At 36.5% G+C, this 23,884-nt stretch overlaps 1 protein-coding gene across 6 annotated transcripts in view; it reads right to left on the bottom strand.

Moving 5' to 3' along the window:
- The window catches only part of ODAD2 (outer dynein arm docking complex subunit 2), a 67,804-nt gene that overhangs the window by 43,519 nt on the left and 401 nt on the right, over nt 1-23,884 (bottom strand). For 2 of the 6 annotated variants that reach the window (XM_064405248.1, XM_064405179.1), the window contains exons 2-10: nt 22,435-22,548; nt 19,437-19,642; nt 17,869-18,000; nt 17,523-17,664; nt 5,669-5,815; nt 5,242-5,451; nt 4,855-5,079; nt 2,490-2,600; nt 1,863-2,017 (exon numbers count right to left, since the gene is read on the bottom strand). In XM_064405248.1, the coding sequence (XP_064261318.1) occupies nt 1,863-2,017; nt 2,490-2,600; nt 4,855-5,079; nt 5,242-5,451; nt 5,669-5,815; nt 17,523-17,664; nt 17,869-18,000; nt 19,437-19,642; nt 22,435-22,446 (1,340 nt within the window). In that variant the 5' untranslated portion in view covers nt 22,447-22,548. The other 4 variants (XM_064405127.1, XM_064405067.1, XM_064405320.1 and 1 more) reach the window with 4 other exon arrangements.

Raw genomic sequence — 23,884 nt, 5'->3', positions numbered from 1 at the left:
GCACAGGCACCTGCCCCGGCTCACGGCTGAGTCAGCACATCTCAGCAGCGACCTCCAGGCACAGGAAATACTCTGGAGCACTTCAGAGATAATTAAGTGCCCCTTCAGGAGCCAGTAGGGCTTGGCTTGTTAGTTCTAGCTTTGTGCCAGACTCAGGCTCATCCCTCCAGATCTACTTAGGTGTTTCCATCCCTTAGGTGTTTTCATCCTCACTCCCTTTTCTTCAGTGCCCTCCCATCTTGAGTTTGGACAGGGTTTACTGCTTCAGACTCAGCACTACATAACACGTGAATTCAGCTGGAGCTGTGCCGGGCTAGTAACCTTTGTGAGCATCAAGCACTTGCCAAAGATATGTGAGTAGCCCAACAAAAATCTGTTTGCAGTTGGACAGAATTATTGGCTACAGCTATACTAATAAATAAAACAGTCTAGGGCTCATTCTCTAGCCCTGAGGACAAGAAGCACAACAGAGCATCCATATGGCTAAAATCTCTTATCCTCACAATGCAGGGTGGCCTCACCCATATTCTGCCTAATGGGAACAATCTGTTGCCTGCACCATTCCCGAGGAGTGTCTGGGCATTGTCTGGGAGAGCATTTGCTGGCAAACTGTGTAAGGGACTGTGCTGGCAGTTAGGATTATGGATAATCCTAACATAGAGCCTGAAACCTGAAAGATTTGGCCCTGTTTAGTTTACTAGTACAGAGAGAGCCATTCAGTCTGTCTCATCACTGATTGATCCAAAATCAGGATACCTCTGCACAAACCTAAAGTCCACAGAAAAGGAGGATACATCCATATGAAAAGTTAGGTTACTGTGCCATTAAGAATGCAAAAAGCAGTAGGTGAGCAGTAGAGGAAGTAAAGACCATAGGCCTGTATACCAACAGTTTGGGAACTTAATTAGGACAGTAAAAAGCCAGAATGCAAAACCTGGAAATCTTCCTAGTCTTTATCTATCATCATGTGCTTATCCTGCAAGGGTAGCAGGAAGATGTTACCCCTTACTAATACTCTTTGTAACCTTTCTACATGCTCTACATACAGAGCAGCATAATTTCAGCAGGAAACTTAGCACGTAGGTAGTGGAGCCAGATTCCTTTTTTTTAAGTAAGATGTATGAATTTGTTATATTAATTTTAGATGAAAGGGTAAAGTGTTCTTGATCATTAAGCTGCTCCATGGAAGGTAGAGAGTGACAACCCCTACTTTCACATTCTCAAATAATTACTCAGAACCCTGAGTAACTAACTGGGTACTGAGAGGTTGCTGGTACCCACAGCAGAACTCTCAGCAGTTAATTCCACTCATTTAGAAGGTGAGTGTCTCCAGACTAAGCTACTTTTCTGAGTCCCTTCTATAGTCAAGAAGAGAGGCACCTAGGCTAGTTATCCTAGACTCCAGTATATTTCTAATATGTACTAGATACCTACCCTACAATTAGATAATTTGGTCTCTGTCCCTCTTGATGTAAAACATCAAAGTGTACTAAGTACTCTCTCTACCATGAAGCAGTGATTCTGGCTTGTAAGCTACAGACAGGAGGGGGGATATCAGATATGGCCCCGTGTCAAATGTTTACTATGTGCTAGTACATCTCCTGACTCAGAGACCTACAGCTTAACTAGAGTCACCACTAGTCTCCATTGACTGTTAAGATTCTAGGAATTTAGCACTGTCTCCACTCTACCCTGATGAGGTCAGGTGGCAATTTTTAAGTACTATAAAACCTAAGCTGAAAGCCCAGCTGATTATAACGACTGATTTTGAAGAATTATAACACAACAGTTTTGAAAACAATAGAGGCCTGTAAAATCAAAACATGATAATGTAAGAAATGCTTGTAAAATTAAATTGTTACTTTAACACATTTTCTCTACTGATTGCACATTTCCAGATTGCTCCTGTCACAGCTGCCAAAAGTTGTTTGTTTTCACTTTTATCAAGCAGAACAGACAGTGGTTGTAGACCTTCATGTTTTCTAACCAGGTCACGTATTTCTTCATCTTCTGCACACTATAAAAAAATACATATTAAACACATATATTATGGAAAAGTCTGTAAGATTATGTCTTCAAAGGCTAGGTGTATTACATTGTAACTAGTAAAAGTTAATAGAGAAGAAAACATAAATGTTGTATTCAAGTATCTGAATATGCTAACTCACTGAGAGAGTGACAGTAAACTGCTCCTGTATATGCAGCAGTGCTTTTACTGTCACATTGCCCCCTTTAGGAGCAAACAAACAAAAAAACCAAAGCAGCTCTATGTACAGTATGCCTCACCACTCTCCACTGGTTACCTGTGCAACTTAATGCTTGTATGCAAGAAGAGCAAGTAGAACCTAATTATAATATTAAATAGTCATATTTCCATAATTTTTTACACATTAGAGAAATAGTGAGATTAAGGAAATTTAACAATTTAACAATGACATGAGAACAAAGGGCTAATCCTGGTTCTGATCTACTGATTATAATAAAATTACCTTAAATATGGCACTTGCACAATGCATCTGGAGCTCCTCGTGTTCACTGCTCAGGTTTTTCACTAGGTTCTCAATCATGCCTTCTGTTCTTATTGCAAGTCTGTAACTTGGCTAAAAAGATAAACTGCATCTTTTAAATCCTGCATATTAACAATTAATAGATCACAACAATAATAAAATGCTACAATTATAGGATTTGATACTGAGAAGCCTTGTACTTTATGTAAGCACAAGTCATCATTGCCTTGAAAATACTACTGATGATCTCAGAGGTAAGCAAATACAGACATTCTCTGCAGTGCTCTTCAAATCACCTGTAAACTGAAGTACTGCACTGCCTATGCTGTAGCCACTTGGCTTATGAAGAATGCAGAATATTCTGAAAGGTGTCCAGACTCCCTGCTCAGACCCAAGAAAGCAAAAGATGCTTCAGAATGGGATCAAGAAGTACCCACTCACTTCATCGAGAACCAGCAGCCAAAACAACAGATCTATTCCAAAAACAAGGTTAGAAAAACATGTTCTTAGAATTAACATTTTTTAGTGGTATTGTCATCCAAATTTAACCCACAGGCATTGTAATGGGATAATTTTTTAAGTGGGGGAAACATCTGTGTAAGAAATGCATTTAGTGTTCATTCCAAGTTAGGCCATACAAGAAACCCTCAAAAATGACACCTTCTCAATACATACTTACTGAACCTAAAGTCTGCCAGGTTTGTGTCTCATGGAACATTCATTAATTTGTGCAATTCAAGGAGCTAATTTTTAACAGACAAAGTGTTTAATAATGTAAAATCTCTTTAAAAATTATGTCTTGTGCCTCAAATTCACCAAGACAAATTATGTATATTATTTTATCTGAAATGCAATACACCTCAAGTTCAAATGAAGATAGAGAATCATAAACAAATAGAATCATTTAGGTTGGAAAAGTCCTTTAAGATCATTGAGTCCAACCATTATCCCAGCACTGCCAAGTCCACCACTAAACTGCATGCCTAAGCACCATATCTGCACATCTCTTAAGTAACTCCAGGGATGGTGACTCAACCATTCCCCTGGGCAGTCTGTTCCAGCGCTTGACAACTGGTTTAGTGAAGAAATTTTTCCTAATATTCAATCTAAATGTCCTCTGATTCAACCCGAGGCAATTTCCTCTGATCCTATTGCTTGTTACCTGGGAGAAGAGAACAACCCCACCTGACTCCAACTTTCTTTCAGGTAGCTGGAGCAAGTGATCAGGTCCCCTCCGAGCCTCCTTCTCTTCAGGCTAAACTCCCCCAGCTCCCTCAGCTGCTCCTCACCAGCCTTGTGCTCCAGACCCTTCGCCAACCCCATTATCCTTCTCTGGACACACTCCAGCACCTCAATGTTCTTCCTGAACTGAGGGACCCAGAACACAGGATTTGTGCAGTGCCTAGCACAGGAGGATGATTGCTGCCCTGGTCCTGCTGGCCACATTATTGCTGATAATGCCAGGATGCCAGTGGCCTTTTTGTCCAGCTGGGCACACAGTGGCTCATGTTCAGCCCTCCAGGTATTGTCCTGCCATGCAGTTTTCCAGCCACTCCTTCCCCAGCCTGCAGCACTGCAGGGGTTGTTGTGACCCAAGTGAAGGACCGGTCACTTGGCCTTGTTGTCATTTGTACCACCAGCCTTGGAAGATGGATCCAGCCTGTCCGGAGCCCTCTGCAGAGCCTTCCTGCCCTCCAGTGGATTGACACTCCCACCCTTGGTGTGCCTGCAAACACTGAGTGTGTTGAGGGTGCCCACAATCCCCTCAACCAGATTCATAAAGATATTAAACAGAACTGCCCCACTAGTGTAATCGCTTACATGGCTATGGTAAAAAATATTTGTATTCAAATTTAAAAACTGAATATACTGAAAGCTGTAAAACATGCCACAGAAATCTGTGGAAAAATCACATGTATAAATTTCTTCTATTTGCAATGGATCAGACCTGATACACATTCTGCCCTGCACTGTCTTGGATCTTCTTGGCCACACCTGCAGGTTAGTTTTATAGAATTTAAATGCATTATTTAACCAGAACACAGCACCTTAGGTTGCCAAATCTGTAGAGTATGATGAAAAAAAATAAGAAAAAAAAGAAAGTGATTAAGGCTTTTATTTCACCTTTTTTCTTTCATGTATTACTCCTAGCCTTTTAAATAAAAAACACTTGTTTTTTTACTTCAATCCAAGCTGTGACCTTCTCAAAACCACTTTGATTACATAAAGCATTGACTTCCTGATAGGATAACTGGCCTGATTTAAGTGACTGTAGAATGTAATATTTCCTTTTAGTGGTGAATGTCTTTAATGCTTAGAAATAACTTAGCTGTACGTGTTTACTCACCTCTGAGGCACATTCTTGTAGTGTCCCCACTATTGGGATCAAGATGTTTGCGTGTGAGCATTTGAGCCATCTAGCTAGTAATGGAATGCCACCAGCTTTACGGATTGCTTTCTTGTTTTTGCTGCTTTTGCTGCAGCTCCAGAGTGCCAAAGCTGCACAGCGTACTGTTTCAGTGTCTTTGACTTGGTATGATGATCCCACCGAAATAGATTCCAACAGCTCAACCTAAAAAAAATACCAATTTCTTAATATCTACGGGAAAATTTGATATCATGTTGCTTTCTAATTATGGTAATCAGTACAACTGATCACGTTTACAACACATGGTAATATTTTTTTAACAAAAATATGCATATGACAAGGGTACAAATTTTAATGTCTGCTTACCAATCTCTTGATTCCTCCATGTTGCCTTACTGTCTTTCGTGCTCGTTTAAATCTAGCAACATTGGCAATGGTTTCAGCTGCTAAACATTTTAGATTGTTATCTGGAGAGTCCAGTATTTTCACCATGATCTCTAAGCCTCCAAGATCTGCAATTGCATGTCTGATCAATATATTTTGACTAATTTCCTTCAGGATTTTTAATGAACCAGTCTAAATAATGGGAAACGATAGAAGTTAAACATTATTTAGGTATACAAAAACATTAACATTATTTAAAATGCTGGGTTATTTTTTAAATTTATTTAATCAGGAGAAAAGAATAAAACTGAAAGTCAAGTGAGAAATCAATTTTCTTTACACTCAGTGACTTTGAAACTCAAAAAAATATTCTAATAAAAAAGGCATATTCATTGACAAAGCTCACTACCTGACATTTAATTTCTTCTGTATCAAGCAAATTAATTAACACTTCAAGACATCCAGTGTCTTTGATGGCCAGCTGACATGTTTCTTCAGACAGATTGAAATCCCTCATTGAACACAGTGCAATTACAGTGGCTGTTGGATCACCTCCCTAAAATAAAGCAAATAATTAACAAATATGTAAAGCGTGTTTAATATAAAACTCAATCACTTCTAGTCGTGCTAGTAAAACTACTACCAAAGAAGAAACATGTTAGACTATTTTGACTCTATAGTGTTCAATAACACAAACATAGTAAGAAATGGAATTATTGATAAAGTCTGTAAATGGCATAAATATTCAAATAAGTGAATAGCTCAGGTAGAAAATTATTAACATGGCTTGCTGTGAATAGACCAGATTGAATGTTTTTCTAAACATTCAAGCTCTATTGAATAAGATAAGCTAAGATAAGCTCTATTTCAGTCACTGCCACTAGACTTAAAGAAAAAAATCAAAGAACACAACACAGAAAGTTAAGCCATATGACAGTGGATTCTTTTAAACCTGTAACATAGGTTTTCTGTCAATAAAATCAGGGATGAACCGACCTGCATGGAAACCAGGAGAGCTGAGCTACAGCTGCAACAGAAGCTGGAGTGAACCTTGCCAGCTGGTACTAATGTGGAAGTTACAACTTAGAGTACCTAGTAAATCAAACTACAGCATCCACCTCCTGCATTCCAGGGAAGTTTTGGCTCCCATCCTGATCTGAGCTGTGCTGCCCAAGCCCATCTCTTTTCTTTTTTAAATGAGAGTTTTGAATCTGTAAAGGATTTTTGGTCAAGCCTTTCCAGAGGAAAATGTTCTGCTGAATTGTGGACATCATAATGAAACACAGAATATGACAAAACTGAGTAATGTTTGCTAATATAAAACAGGTAAATCTAACAAAACCAGAACTTCTGAAGCATATTTCTTAAATGTAAACAGAAACAGTATGACAGACACAGTACAAAAGGAATTTAAATTTAACATGCTCTTCAAGTTGTTGTAAATGTAGTAAAGAATCACAAGTGAGAAAATACATCCAAAAAGAATGTGAGAGAACTACTTCATAAAGTTTCAGACCAGTAGTTTACATCAGACAAAACATTTCTGCTGATAAATGAAGTATATATTCATAGTGCTACATCATTTTTACCTACATTTCTTTTAACAGCAAATACCACAAAATTTCCCCACAAAAGTGGTTAAATGTAAAAGTAATTTTTAAACAGTGTCCTAGACAAAGATGTTCCCGATTTTTTTCAAATTATATTTTTTAATCATATTTATCATCTTGACTTCAGCAGAATGAAATGTGTCTTGCTTTAATAACATATTTTCATCTCCTTTGAAAAAATGCCCTAGAGTATAAAATAATGTAACAATTTCTCAAATGTTTTCCTAGAGAAATCAGTCTATTCACACTTACAGAATTCTTAACTATTTTTTTAAAAATCCCTACAATATGATTACAAAACTACAGAGAATATTCTGCAGCTCAGAAAAACTAACAGCTCTCCTTTTATGAAATCTGTGGCCTTTTAACAGATTAGACTTTGATACTTACTTTGCTTTGTTTGATAAACAATTTGCAACAGGTGTTTTAAAAGAAAACTTGTGTTTTTATTATTTTACATAACTGTAAGAAGTATATTGCTAACCTGAAAGTCATTTCTCTCCTTCTGAGGGCTGCTTCTCCTACAGTGAAGCTGCATTTTTACATAACATAGTAGGCCATAATACCCTTATCTTACATGTACAATGGTTGGCACATGATACCTAATATGGACCAAGTTTTTAAAAAATAAACAACTTTTAGTTTTCTTATAATGAATAAAAAATACAACCGTATATTATATATATATGCATTTTATTTTTTCAGCTTTAAAAATGAACACACCACTTTAAGTGTTTTTAATGTAAAACCACAATAAAATATTTTTCATATGTGCTGAAGCATCAGTTCTACAAAATAAGGAATATGGCTGATGGTTTCAACAATTATTTTTTTTCTTGAAGTTATCATTACAGTAAGTCTTGTAGTAGTTACAGCATAGATTTTAACATGCATGGAAATAGTTACCTCTCCATTAAGTTGACATAAAATCTGCATCATGTTGTTATACCATTTGAAATCTGATATGTTGGAAGCAAAATAGATTCTACTGGCAGATCAACAGTCAATTTTAAGGCTTGAAATTAAACACAGATTTATTTTAAAATGTGCCTTTCTTCTATATATCGGTATAACACATACATCCATGAAAATAAACCAGTATCACTGTTACACTATCAGTAAAACATCTTCTTGCACTGAATGTGTAACGTCTCTGTTACAATACTCAAGCTCACTTGTGAGAACTGAGAATTACAGAACTACAGGCAAGATCAAAAACTAATGAAAAGAAAAACAGAAGCAAATACAGACACAACCCAAAGTACAGTTATCAAGGAATACACAATTTCAAATCATCACTTTTTTTATTTCTGTAACAATCAAGAGGAAAAACCCTGTTAGCCAATGGCAACATTTCAACAAATGGAACCAAGAAAGCAAAAGCATTAAGGGGTCTTTTTTATGCATTAACCTTTACTGTATTCTCCTAATGGTTACTTAATGTCTCTGACTGCATAGTGAACACTCTGGCTATGCTAAAGACATAACTAGTCAGTAAGTACTTAGATAGCAGATGTTTTCACACTAGATGAGCTCAATGGACTCTGCTCCGTGAACTGAGAGAACTGGCTGCTGCCATGATTAGTTTGCAGAACTGTAGGAAGAAATCTGGTGTTAGCAATAGAACACAATGGTGTTATTATCTATCAATATCACTGCATTGCCAAACCAAAAAAGCAAACTTTACAGAGAGACTTATAACCAGATTTGTAACCTGTAAGATACAAGAACTCCTCCTTCTTTGGATTGGCACTGCTCAAATTGCTACATTCATTCTAGGTATCCTAGTTCAAAAAACATACTGGGAAAGTTGATAATGACCAGAGGATGTCAAAATCACAAAATTAAGATCTCCACATAAAAACTGAAGGAACTGGAACTGTTTACTCTGAAGAGCACAATAGGAAGGTAGTTTAAAGAACACTTTAGATGCCCATCATCCCTTCTCCAGGTCCAGATGAGAAATAATGGGGTTTAACAGCATCAGGATTGATCTATACTTGGTTAAAAAAAAAAAGGACTCAACAAAACCAACTTTAATAGTAAGAATATTTAATTTCTTGAACACATTGCTTACAGCAGTCATGAAATCTCCAGGACAGGAAAGAAAAGGTAGAGAAATATTTGTCCAGAAGACACACAAAGAATTGGTGCTGTTTTGGAGGCAAGCAGATGGAGTCAATGACTTCCTACATTCTGCTCTAGTCCTACTGTCTGTGATTCACTATCATGAAATTACATAAATAATAAATGTTTTGGTATTTATTTTATTTTAAAAAAATAATTAACCCATAATAGATACTATGATCATAGATATAGATAATAGATAATAACATATACAGGCTTAAGTTTCAATAGCAGATGTCCAATCCAAATTAAACCATTCCTAGTCAATACAAATCTTTCATTTTTGAACTGATGAGGTCAGTTCAGCGGGTTAGGAAAGAAAGATACAAAATTTACTTTAAAGTCGACCCTTTCAACTGTTTTACTCTGAATGGCAATGTCAAAGATGGAGTTTTTTTACTGTTTAGACCAATGGCTGAAATTTATTTTGCCAGAGTAAAAGTATATTTGCTCTGTTGTATTAAGTAAATTCTGGATAGGTAGTTAACTGTGCATGTCTGTGATAACAAGCCTAGGGCTAAATAACAGGGGGAATAAATGCTGCTTGTGGGCAATTTTGTCATTCTTCTGTGTAATAGCCCAGTTTTGATTATGAGTATGTATAATCTGAATGGCAATTACAATCTACTTGACAAAATTAAGACCAAACATACCAAGTCAATATATTTTTTTAAATACCGAACAAACAAAATAGCATAATGTGATAGCCCAAAAATAGTTGGTGAAAGTACTGTTATGCCAGACTTTTAAAATTAAAATTCATTAATGGAACAAAAAAACTCCACAGGGAAAAAATTGTTTAGTTGGAATCCCAACCCAAAGCAATATTGTCATTTTTATTAAACAAAAAATCCAAAACAAAGAGTAAAGTATGAAAGAGAATTCTTAGTTTAAAAGTTTGTGACTTTTTTTTTTTGTTGGACTTTACTCTCTTAAATCACAGAGAAAATTTTGTAATTTTCTGCAAGAAAATACTTTAACATCTAAATAAATTTTGATAAAGCTTAATGAAAGACTAAGTACTGCAGTACTCAGTATGTATAAAATTCACAATATGCTTGAGCAAGGCAATTTTTCTATGCTAGTCAATCTCTAAGCACACTGAGTTTTGTCATGGTTTAAATACTAGTTCCAATTTTTCATCTTAGTTTATAAAACATACAAGCTGCAACTTGTTAAGACATGACTTATGGACAAATCTAACTGAGTTATGGAATAATTCCCTGACCCACTTCCTGAATCTTCTGGCATTCTTTAGCTCCAGCCTGGCAGTATGTAAACCATACAGATTAATATAAGTAAAGCCAGTGGAAAATCACAGGCATCACAACACTTCAAAACATTCACACTGGACTACAACAATGCACAGAAGCTGCACTGTTTTAGTTGCAGATTAATACCTTGACCCTGACCCTACACAGTGGCAGAAGTGACATATATGTCATGACCCTGATACAATGATGTATTTTAAATGGTCATATTTTATGAAATTGAAAATAAATGAGTTTCCAAACAAAAGGATGTGTATTATTTTCTACATGAACCAGGAGGTTTTGTTAGGCAAGCATTGATTCCCTCTTGAAAACTCTTCCAAGACATGTACCCATTCTGTTAGCTTTCCTTTTCTGATTCACAGAAATTGGATTCTACTACAGAGGAGGCAAGAGTCTAACAGTTCATGTGCAAACATATGAACTTTTACTTCCTTGGACTGGGAATAGCAGAATATTTTCCTAGTAACTTCTTAAACCTCAAACTTGGAAAGAAGTGAAATGGTGACCCCAAAACCACAGAAAACCTGGCCAAGATAATATATAATATCTTAACAGTGCAAGTTTATCTTCTACTCCATTGTGAAATTCTCAGTTTAGGAGTGTATTTCTTCCCCAGATGCATCTGGACAATTTTGTAAGGACACTTTATCTGAGGAAAATAAAGCATGTATGTGTTTTAAAAGAACATGTAGAAATTAGAAGCAAATAGAATTGAATGAGAAAGGGTCTAGGATTAAATTTTAAAAAGAAAACATCCTACACAAACAGCACCACTGTTAACAGTAATATAACACTGTTAAACCCTGACTGGAGACTTGGAGATGAGACATTTGCTGTCCATAACACAGATGTGCTACTGATCTTGTGTGACAGTATTAGACCTGCCTAAGCAATTCTAACTTTGCCTAGTACTTGGCTCAGAAAGAGAACAAAAGCCTTAATGCTATTACAGCCTTTTTAATTTTAGGTATCCAGCTAACTTAGGAAACCAGTGGATGTGAATCTGAGGAGAAAAGTTAATGGGGTTGAACTAGGAAGGACTGTTGCCTCTGCAGACTGCTGGACAGCCTGCAACTGTTGAAGCTTCATAAGCACTGAACAGACAGAAGAGGCAGTGTCATTTGAAACTAGCCAAAAAAAATTTTGCAAGGAAAACAAAATTATAGCAATAGTTTATGAAAACCTAAGAGACAGGTGTTCTCTGGAGAAATAAAACAAACTTAGAAACGGGGCTTAGTGAGAGCATAGGAAAAACAAACATGGGAGAAGACATGGCTGAAGCACAGGCGTGCTTCTGGAATAACAGTGTGTAGAGTGAGCTGTGATTCCATTGAGCCTAGAGCAATGTGGAACACTTCAAAACAACACACAACATTGTTCTCACTACTTAAAACTCTTGCTACCTTTCAGACACAATCACATCCTAATTATTTAGGAAACATAACAATTTGATTATCTACGTCATGAATATAAAATCTGAAGTCAGACTGAGACAATTGTGGCAATTTACTATTATTTTAAAGGTACTACAGTGTACTACTTATGGTGTCAAAGCCATAGCTCATTAATTTCATTACCTGCTTTCATCATAGACTACAACCCTGCAGAAAGAGCAGAATCACACTTATTTTACATTCTTTTCCTCAGTCCTTTATTTTTCATTTACCATTTCTTCTTTCTCCTTTTTTACTGAATTAAACTAAATTTTACTGAATTCTGTTTACTTTTTTTTCTTTTTTTCTAGATTATCTTTCATCTCATCAGCTATGAAACTCTAAGGAATGTGTGACCCTGTGAACATTAATTAAACCTTCACTACACAGAAATTCATCAGAGTTGGTATTGGTGTTAATGGTCAAAATTCAACTGGTTGTTATGAATTTTATATGTCTCTTGGGATGAAGAATGATTGCATGGTATTTTGAACAGGGAGCTATTCCAATGCTTCAAAGTTGCCAATTATAATAATAATTTGAGAGTTCACCATTTGCCAAATATTTCCTACCTAGTAAAGTTATCATAAAAATATTTCTTTTTCATGATCAGCACTATCAAGGTTGTTAGGAAATACATATCTTAACTATAAATTGAATTTTTCACATATTTTTGTTTCCTTTTTTCCCCCCAGTAATCACATTCTTTACTGAATTTTAAGATAAAATCTTGGCTAATACTGGAAGATGAGGGTAAGGGATATTCATGAACAGTAGAGAAGAGTGATATGAAGGCTGACAGATTTGCCAAGGGTGATGGGGGAGCCAAACCTGCTAGTGTTTCATGTGCCATGAAACACTAGCAGGTGGCACATGATTATGTCACATACATTTGGTATCTTCTGAGAAATAACAGTCTTAGCCAAACTAAAGCAAAGTTTATTTTTCATCTTTACCTCTTCATCCAACTGAAAATCTCCTTCAGATTACCCCACCATACACTTTTATAAGGGAGGGAAAAGATTTGTTGGTAGACACTTTACTAAATAAGGTGAGCTGGTCAAAGTGGTCAGTCCTGAAAAGGGGCCTTACACAAAGTTACTACATGTACAAAATATTTTACAAACACTTACATATGCTTATTATGTATTTACTAGCTAAAACATAATCTCGTGTAAGTCTTGCCAATAAGATTTTTATAAAGAAAAAACATTTCATTCTTGTTCACAGATTGTAGAAAAAGCTTTGATGTGCAATATATGTCCTACACAGATTAGGGACTTTTACTCCTCTATTAGATCCTTACTTTTGTATCCATCACACACACAGGGCCAGATTTCAAGAGTATGGGAACATCCATAAACAACAGAGACTTTAGGCTTTTCACTTTAAACAATTAGTATTTGAAGACCTATTGTATTCCTTAGGGTGGGATGTTCATGTCTTTTTCTGTGGTCCTGCACATTATAATAAAACAGAATTACTTTTCTGCAAATCCCAAAATGCAATTGATTTCTTAATAAATGGCTCATGAAACTGATTCAAATTTTTATAATGAGCACTAGTATAATCTTAATAATATGGAAACTTTCCAATACCATTAGAGTTATACTTTTTCATGATGCAGTTCAAAAATACTGTCCTTTATTGCTGTAAATTTTGAGAAAAATCTACAAGCCACATCAATGGCTTCACAAGCGCCATAAATTTATAAATGGTTCTCATAAAAGAGTTGCTGTATACATCAGCTGCTAAACCACACAATTCTCATTTGCACATGGGCACCTGGGAGCTGCTGCTCAATGCCACTCTCAGGGAACATCCTCCCTGGCTCCTGTGCAGTGCCACAGCCTTTCTCCAACTCCTGGGCCTGGCACAGGGCACAAACAGCTATGGAGAGACAGCAGATTTGTCCATCTCTGAATCCAAAGTAGAAAAGAAACACAATGCTGTTCTGGGAATGAGGTCTTTTGCACTGGAGAAATTCCAAACAGATATGAAATTAAAGAATATATTACATGAAGTGTGAGATTTGACTGGTTTCACAAGCATAATCCTGAAATATAGCCAAAAGTAGAATGACTTTCCACATAAGAAACTGAAGGATGAATTTTGTAACTGACATGGTCCTGCAGAACTCTATTCATCCTCATTCTGGCATAGGTGTACCACAGGGAACCAAGGTCAAACAGCACAAGGGCCGAAGGGATTAAATATTAATGGGTGAATTGGGCTGGTGACTGTGCCATTATTCCTGGCACAGTCACCAGCCCAATTCACCCATTAACATCTAAGTTTTATCAGAAAACTGGCAATAGTCAGTGCTCAACTGTGGGCAGCACAAAGCCCAGCTCTCACCCTTTTGTTTTTCTTTTTTTAATCCAGTGAACAGCCCCAGATCTGCCACAAAGAAGGCTCTCCATTTCTACCTGATGTTCCCCATTTCTAGTAAAATGATAATTGACAAACATGACCCCTTCATCCTACTCCTAAAATTTTTCAGATGTAAAATATGGTACTGCCTCTAGAAATCTAATTCTTCAGAAGCACCAGTTTAATAAATAATGTCAAATCTGAAGTAGGCTGGGCGAATCTCACTGTTACAAACATCAACAGAGCACCTCATTCCCATTTTATCTACTCTGGCCCCAAAGGATGTCTAACACAAGGCCATCACCAAGCTCACTGATCTATTTTGCTGCTCATTGTTAAGTTGATGGGGAGGCATGGCAGGAACACACATGGCAGGAACACACATGGCAGGAACACACATGGCAGGAACACACATGCTCCACCTCCTGCTTCATAGCTCTGGGAAGCTTGAAGGTAGGACAAGGAGCCAGACCACAGAAGCAGCTGCTTCCCAGCGGAACAATTCCAACATGGATACTCTTTCCCAGAAAGGAAAGGGAGTGGAGAAGGGCAAAAAGTCAGAAGGGAATTTCCCCAGCACTGGAATCTTCTCTCCATGAAGAGGAATCCAAGTACAGAGCCTACAGGCACAACTCACAGGATCTTGCAGGTTTGCTTTATACAAATAGCAACCATCTTTTTAACATTTAATGACAATCTAACATTATATAAAAACTAGGTATCTTTCAGGTTTTAAGGGAGTTTCTTGTTTGCAAATTGATATTTTATAGAGTCTTGCTGAATTGTGATTCCCATTAACTTAAACAAACATTAGAAAAGTCATTGCATCTACAAATTATTGCATTTTCTTGGCATCTCAATCAACTATTCTTTAAGGCATTTTATTAATTTTTTCAGATGGGCAAACAACACAAGCCCTTTGAAATTTGTGCTTCTATATAAATAAGCTTGTAGATACTTAAATAACACAGTCATAAATTTATTTTCTCTTACGTTGCATGTGTCATGAACACTTGCCTACATGAACAACAAGAATGCCAAAAAATCTCCCAAGTCTGGCCAGAAGTGCAGTATTTATACTTGAATTAAAATGAATTCCATGTGCAAGCTAAAGTAGCACTCCATCAATAAAACATTTCAACCACTGTCTGTGGTATGGCACTGAGGCATCTCTTTTCAGCTTTATCTGACACTAGGGAGTTCTTGCTTTATGCAGCTAAGAATGAACACGGAACTATTTTCACAGAACTATTTTATCTTCAAATACTTATTTTAATTTATATCTGACTTAAAGAACTATTGGAAGACTCAGGTGTGCATGAGTATGTAAAGAAGTATATATCTGAATTTTCACAACAACACTTTTTTGTATTATTGAAGTTTATATTATAAACTTCTTAATGAGTACTCACTGTCTGATCAAAAATGCTGTCCTGCCATTTCCTAGTTCTAAACCATTATATAATTTTTTTTGTTGACAGCTGGAACAAAATAAAGTCAATTTCTAAAACAGAGGTGCATGAAGAATATACTTTCCTATTTGTCATTCTTACTCTTCTTTCAGAATGGTTTTATGCAAATGGAGACATGAAGTTCAATACTAATTTCAGTTCAGTACTATAATCTAAACCCAACTATATGAAGGATCTAGAGAGGAAAGGGAGTTTGAGAATTAAGTAATCAGGAGAGAAAAGCCTTGCCTGTAAAGAGGGTGGTACATAAGTGGGCCAATTAAAATAAATGGGAATTCATCAACAGTAATGAATTTCAAGTATCTTCTCCAGAAGGATTTTGGGTATTTACTAAAAAGTAACATGGTTGTTTCTCTGAGCTCTCAGAAAAGTACCAAGTTGCTTCATAACACAGACAGAAGCAAGCTATTAGCAAAATGAAAGGTTTGAAAACATCCTGTTGAACTGTAATTACATGTGAGTAGGAAGAATTCTATAATGCAAAATGTGTACATGCTGTGTTCAGCATTAGGAATAGCTGAGCAAGTCACATGCTCAAAGTTACATTTGCAAAGGGTTATATTGCCATAGTCAAATGACAAAAATACAGAGGTCCAACCTAGAAAAGATAAATGTAGACAAGCTTGTATTATCCATGTTTGTCTGTCTCTTTGCCAGGTGCACTAGCACAGGCATGAACTGAAAACAAGCAGTGTGAATACACTTCTACACTGAGTTACTCTTCTACAATACTTAAAAGGATTGTGAGGAGCCAAAAGTTTGCTTATTCCTCACAAGTAATTAATTGTAGAATCATGCGATCATAAAGGTTGGAAAAAATCTTCAGGATCTTCAAGTCCAACCTTTGACTGAGTACTGCCACGTCAACTAAACCACAGTACCAAGGGCCACATCCAGTCATTCCTTGAACACTCCCCAGATGGTGACTCCACTGTTGTGGTAACTTCCCTGGGCAGCCCGTTCCAATGCTTAACCACCCTTTCAGTGAAAAATTCTTCCTGATGTCCAGCCTGAACCTCCCCTGGCACATCCTGAGGCCATGTCCTCTTGTCCCATCTCAAGTTGCCTGGGAGAAGAGGCTGACCCCCACCTGGCTACAACCTCCTTCCATCCAGTTGGAAGGAGTGATAAGGTCACCCCTGAGCCTCCTTCTCTCTGGGCTAAACAAGCCCAGCTCCCTCAGCTGCTCCTCATATGACTTGCTCTTTCTGCTGCACCAAAAGCCAACACCATCATTGTATCTGTCAGATGTGTATTCTTTGTAGTTGCACTCAAAAAAACAAATAAGCCAGTGCTTTTATTAGCAACTTAACAGAACATAAATTCCAGTACGAACTTGTAAAGGAACTTCTCCTGAGGGAAAAACATAATTAGAGTTTTCCAGAATAGTACAGGGTTGTTGGGGTTTTGATCTGTTTCAGACTTAGTCAGAATTCTAACTATCTACATTTATAGGTTCCAAAAGATTTTCAACAAGTCTGTGTAAAAACGTTTTCTTGGTTTGTTTTAGAAGATGCCTGTTTATCATACATTTTCCTGTCCACTAAAGCATCTATCCAGACACAAGACCATGTTAGAATTATTTCAGACATGCATTAATCACAGTTGATGAAAGACACTAGGCAACTATTCAGTTTTAATAAAAACTCTTGAAAGTTATTATCCACATAAAGAAATCTCTTGGAAAGTTTCATACAAAAAGCAAAACAGAAACCCAATAATTAATAAAGAGATTATGCCATCTTACGTTTTAAATAACACTGAACAGATGGTTTAATCTAAAGGGCTTTATAAGCCAAAAATAGCAGATTAAAAGAAAGTGCGTGATAGGAAAGTCCACAGTTCCAGGATTTGAAAATACTACACCACAGGGCTATACTAAAGTATAATGAAAGAGGAAAGGATAAGGAACTGGTCTGGTCTCCTCAAATGTAACTTTTAAACTTTTTATATAATTTATCAATGCTTACTTACTTTTACATATTTTGCAAGTTTTTGAATTCCCCAGTATTCTGCTGACAAATCAGTGCTTCCTTCCTGACGACGTATAGGCTGTTCATCTTCATCAGCCTCTGAGGAACTTTCACTAACATCTTCAAGGCTGCTTGATGCTTTACTAAAAATAAATAAACAGAATCACCAATTTCAAATAGCTACAGACTATAATATGGACAAGCATATTTAAAACAGGTATGACAACACTGCCTAATAAATAAAAAAATACAACTAACATTACCAAATGGTAGGTATAGTGATAATTACTGTAGATAGGGAAAATAAAAATTTAAAAATTGAGGAAGGAAAAATAAGTCACCCATACCCTTTTGAAGTTTCTTGAATTTTAACCGTTTTAGATTTGCCACTGGATTTCTTTTTTGTATTCAGAGGTACAGTTCTCCTTTTCCCTTCTGCTTCAGAGTATTTTTTTGGAACTTTGTCACTGGATTGGGGTTTATTTAAAAAAAAAAAAAAAGAACACAGAAATTATTTTTTGTAGGATGTTCTTCAGCATACTGTGATTCAGAGAACTCCTGATTGTCCATGCATTAACAGTTTTGAATGGATGAAGAATTCCATAAATGTCACTGGTTGTTTTTTGAACTCACATAAACAAATGAATTTACTGTATTCTGGCAAAGAATGTGAGTGCTTAGCTATGTGGCATATGAAGACATCTCTCCCTTTGTTCTGAACTGATCTCACTGGCTTGTTTTCATTTGATGCCCTTATTTTTGTCCTAGAACAGACAGTGACTGTTTCCTATCTGTTTCCTATTTACCATCCCTAGACATGTATCTTTCTGTATCTTTCTTCTTCTCCACTAGTCATCTTCTTTCCAGGCAGTTTTGTCTGCCTAGTTCTTCCACACACTTAGATGTTCCACAGCTTTGATCATGATGAATACAACACATATTACTTTCCTCATATTCCAAAAAAATCCTAGTTCTAATTGGCCACAATCTCTGGTGCTTTTTTTGTCCCAAAATTACAATTCTGTGAATGCAAAATGTCTTTCTGAGCCTGAGCCAGTCACTCTATCACAGTCACAAGAAAAAAAAAGAAAATATTACTTCTGATTGCAGTCAATTTCACTACATCAAGACTTCAATAACTGTGGAAAAAGGTTAGCTCTTGCTCTGGAAAGCAAATTTCTTTCTAACTGATAACCATAAGTCACATCCAAAATCTCTTAAAACTTATTAAAATCTTCTTGCAACTTATTAAATTGGTAGATTTGAGAAAGATACTATTTTTTGTAGGATGACAATGAAAGGCTTTTCTGCAGATATTCTTCTTCCTCCACTTATATAAAATCAGGAAACATGAAATCAAAACAGAGTACTGATTTCAGAAGACAAATCCAACAAAATACAATATATGTACACTCTATTTTGGGGGTTCAAACTTTGAGATAATCTCATCAGTGAATATCATTGCTAAGCAGAGCTAGAGAAGTAGCTCATGTAATATGAAATCAAGTGGCAGTAACAAGAGTCATTCTGATTTTCCATTCAGGACCTCTTTCACCTCACTCAGAAAGTGTGGTTTAGATCAGGTTTTCAAATCAGTCTTGCTTTAAAAGGTATTTTACACCAAAAAGCATGATGGTATCACAGTCCTGGAGAACCAGTACTGCAGATGACTGCAAGTTCCTTCCCTGCCTTGCTGTGGAAATGTCGTAACAACATCAAAGTTGTCACATGACAGAAAAAACCTGAGAATTCTCTTTGGTAGTCTAAACTCTCTCCTTGGAAATTAACATGTAGTAAGCTTTGTTTCATTCCTCCTAAGTTAAGATAATAATGGACACCTGTAACACGCAGCCCTACCATTAGCACAGTTTAGATAGATCTGTAGGCAAATTCAATTTTAAAGAAAATTACTTATCTTTGGGAAGCAGAAAGCCCACTGCTCTTCCACTTCATATATGGTTTTAACCTATGGCCAGTGGGTCCTGCTGAAGAACTTTTCCCTTTCTCACATTCAGTCTTTTCTGTAAGATCATGAAGGCTCTTTGATTGGCCAGAAATCTCAGCACCTTCCACATGCTGATAATTCTTCTCGTGTGCTGGTTCTTTAGAAAAATTATGTTCCTAATAAAAAGAGACATGGTTTGCCACTCATATTGCTATGTGAATAACGAATATTAAAACAGTAAGTTACAAGCAAAATTCTAGGACTCTGTGCTTAAAATTGCATGCATTAAACATAGAATAAGATTCTAAGCACAAAATTATATTGTCTTGAAAAGAACAAAACATTAATTTGAAAAGTAGCAGTTATCAAGTGCAAGTTGAAGTTTTTTAAGTAAATCAAGTTGATAAATTTGGAATTTCAGGAACATTCTTGAATATTTGGTGTTTGACTTTTATATGTCAAAAATGTGACACAAGCACTTTTATAGAACCGAGATCCAAATGAGTTTTAAGATTTAGACATGCAAAGTCAGCCTTCTGCTTCCAATGGATCATTTACATAAAAACCATTTCCCTGCATAAAGGATTTACAAAAAATTCCCACAAAAAATGTAATGAACATAAAACTTAAAATAGACTATCATAAACTGCTAGACTTCAGTTCCAAGTAATTTAATTTGATATAGTTTAGAATTAATATAAACACATTCCATTTAATTTTTTTCATCTTCTGTCTCTCAGGACAAAACACTGTTGAACAAGTCACATACAAGAATGGAGCTGAGTGGCACCTACCAATCCTTCAGCTGTCAGTGTCTGGTACCATGGCTAATCAATAAGATACAGAACAGAAAGGACTCTTGTCAACTCTTGTTCTCTATTGGAACACACTCAATTTTTACAGGAAAGTCAACATATGATCGTTACTTATTATTATTATTGTTGTTATTGCAGCTGTCAGTGCCAGATAGGTGAAGACATTCCTGTGTGCCTGATTCAAGGCAGTTTTAAGGAGACTGTCACAGCAGGGTCTGTTTTCCACTGGTCCCTGATGAGAATCGCCTGTTGAAGCCTTGCCAACGCAAGTGTCTCATTCCAAGCTAACTCATGCTAATGCTCTCATTCTGAAAATGTACTCTAGACAAGACAATTTAGCACATGATAAACTAGATAAATCACAGGGGAGTTGGTGCTGCAGCTTGATCAGTTAAGCATACTTTTACAAGTATGTTTGCTACGGCACTATATGCCAACACAGCAATTCTGAATGTTAGCTTAAACAAGGCCAGGCAGATATTATAAAAGTTAATTGGTTCTGCAATATATTTGTATGTAATGAGCTTTTTGAAGCTCTCCTCTCCTGAGAATATAAATCAAAACTATTTCCACTCATATTTTACTTCATTTAGACAAACTTGGAAATACAGTTTTTCTCTGCATTTCATAGTTCTAGAGCAGAGAAGATTTTCCCTCAGGTACAAATGCTCTGCAGCTCTAGGATATTAACTTGTTTAAATTCCAGTCGTAGAAAGCAGAATGTACTACACCAGCTCTTCAGCAATTCAAGATGATATGAAATTCCAAAACCATTAAAAAGGTATAATGTATACTCTTCTGCATAAACTTATTTACACAGCCAGGGAATGATGAGTGTGTGATTTACATGAAAATTGAAGCAAAGCAGGGTAAGTTCTGTTTATTTGCTCTAATTTAATAAGTGTGACTTATTAAGGGTAACTTTAAAAGCTACAATATATTCATAAGGGCAGAAAACTAGTAAATAAAGGCATGTTATCATCAACAGTAACATTATTCTATATTAACATTTAGGATTAGATCTGAAAAAATAGTAAAATGTTACCATATTTTCATTTACAAATGAAGCTAAATCAATTCAAATAAATTAAGCCAATGTCTAAAAACATTCATATGTTGTCCTATTTATGAAGTGTAAACCAATACGTAGGCATAACATTAAAAAAATACTTACCTATGAGATAAATAAAGAATTTGGAACTTAATACATTTTCCAACAGAACAACTCACAATTCTAACTCCAATACTGTTAATATGAGCTACTGTATAAATGTTCTGTTCTTTCAAAACTTTCAAATATCTGTATCTCAAAAAAAATAGGTATCAGCCCGGCATCCCAGAAAATCAGCACTAGAGGATAAGGAAATTTTTCTGTTAATTACTTCCTTCTTGCAATAATTAAAATTGCATATAAATAACCACAATGAAACTCTTAACAGGTTTTGGCCTGTGATGAATTTTACCTTCAAGTAATCCGCTAAAACCACACTAGAAATCTAAAAAAAAATTAGTTTTATCAGGAACAAGGAAACAACTAAAATTGTACTGGTACTATGTGATTCTAGCTAGTATAGAGCTCTAAATAAAAACCAAAACACTTGCATTTTGCAGTCCCTGAATCAAGATAAAGTGTGTATACTCAACACTTAACTCTCAGCTCTGATATTTAAATCAGGCAGTTCTCATAAGAAAGTTGGACAATAATTTATGTTTGGGTTACAAAGAATAAAAATAAAAATTTAAGTGGTTTTCTTCACAGAAAAATACTGTAATAAAAAGCTGACCTTTTCCATACAGATATCACATTTTCCTGCTTTAACATTTCCACTGCTCCATAAAGAACAAGACCAGAAGACAGACAAAACATTTCATGCAAAACTAGAAGCTGACCTCACATGTTGGATCAAACCCCACCAAAAAGTATGACACAGCAACACATGAAATGGTGCACTACTTGCTATTTTACAAAAAAAAAAATAAATCTTTAAAACTGAAGCAAATAATAACTTAAAAAGCACTCCATCTTTAAAATTCTTCATTTAATCATAGATTTATCTTTGATAAAGAACATAAATGTTCAGCCAGGTTTACAATGTAATTCTTACCAATGTACATTTGCACAAAGAAGTACACCAATATCAATAAATACATACCTGTTTAGCCATATTTTCTACAAATCTAGGTGATCTCCCCCTTAAAAATGTGACTATGTCTTTATATAGATCACTTTTTCTTTCATAGACAATATCTTTACCCTTTAGCTGACCCTTAAAAAAAAGAATACATTTAAAATTGTTAATAGTTATGCCTTACACAGGTGATTTAATCTGCATTATAAAATAATGCAAAAGAGCACCAAGGTCATATTGTAAAGAATTAGATAAAGGAAATATGCTCAGCAAAGTTGACTAAACTTCAAAAATACTTCTTAAAGACGCGTGGGTCATCTCCATGGACCCCAACAGATGATCAACATCTTACACAGGATTTTGCAGGCAATAGCCATCAGTTAATTGTACCCTGTGTAGTTCCACTGAAAAGAATTTATGGTTTATGGGAAACAATCAAGTAAATTTGAGCTTCGCGTGTAGGATGGCAGATGTCTAAAAGGCACAGAAAATAACATGACCTGGCTGCCTGAGCTTTATGAGCTTCATCTATTAAAAAATGTGCCAAGTCATAATTTCCCTGGCTTTTTAAACTCTTAGGAAATAAATTTGTGGAGTTATGCCTGACGGACACCAGTCTCTCTTCAAAATAAATGTAAGAGCTCTGGTCACTACTTAACACATGCAAGGGTCTAAACAAAACCCACCCAAGAGGAAGAAGGGAGCCAAAATGAAAAGAAGGAGAAAAGAGAGCAGTAATTTCTAAAAAGTTTCTTCTGAAAGAAGAAGGAACTGCTTATCATTTATAAATAGACCAAAGCAAGCTCTACTAGCCCCACAGTAACACAGTGCCTCAGATCAAGAGCAATGAGGCACTAGAGAGGCACCACAAAGGTACCCACAGGACCTTTAAACAGGAAAGTGTGAAGAACTGTTACTTAAAGACCAATCAAACAGTGCTAGCAGCAACCGAGCTCTCAAATGGTCAAATATGCTGTGATCTGAAATAAACCTATCTAGGAACGAATAGATTCTTTAAACTCATTTAAATCCCTGAAGAGGGGAAGGGGGACTTGATGAAGATAACTTGCAAATTTTAAAGAAATGGGGAAATCAGGTGCAAACACTGATTATTTCATCTTAATTCCCGCTACTATTAGAAATTACGGCAGCCGACAGCAGGAGGCCTCTGTTGAGGCTGTAGCAGAAGGATCCTCCTGCTAAAAGCCCCATGAGCAGGCGGACACACACGGCCCCCATGGCCCCCGAGGCTGTAGCAGAAGGATCCTCCTGCTAAAAGCGCCCTGTGCAGGCGGACACACGCGGCCCCCAGCCCCTCAGCGCTGTCCCCGAATGGCGGACACGGGAGCAGCCCCGCCCGCCCAGCCCGGGGAGGCCGAGGGCCTCGCCAGGGCCGCCCGAGCGCGGCGGGCCCAGGGCGGGCTCGGCCGTGTGGGGAGCGCGGGGCAGGGTCTGGGGTGGGAGCGGGAGGGAG

This window comes from Passer domesticus, chromosome 1, assembly GCF_036417665.1.
Source record: "Passer domesticus isolate bPasDom1 chromosome 1, bPasDom1.hap1, whole genome shotgun sequence".
Lineage (NCBI taxonomy): Eukaryota > Metazoa > Chordata > Aves > Passeriformes > Passeridae > Passer > Passer domesticus.
Note: the sequence above shows the minus strand (reverse complement) of the source record. Positions and strands in the feature narration are given on the sequence as shown.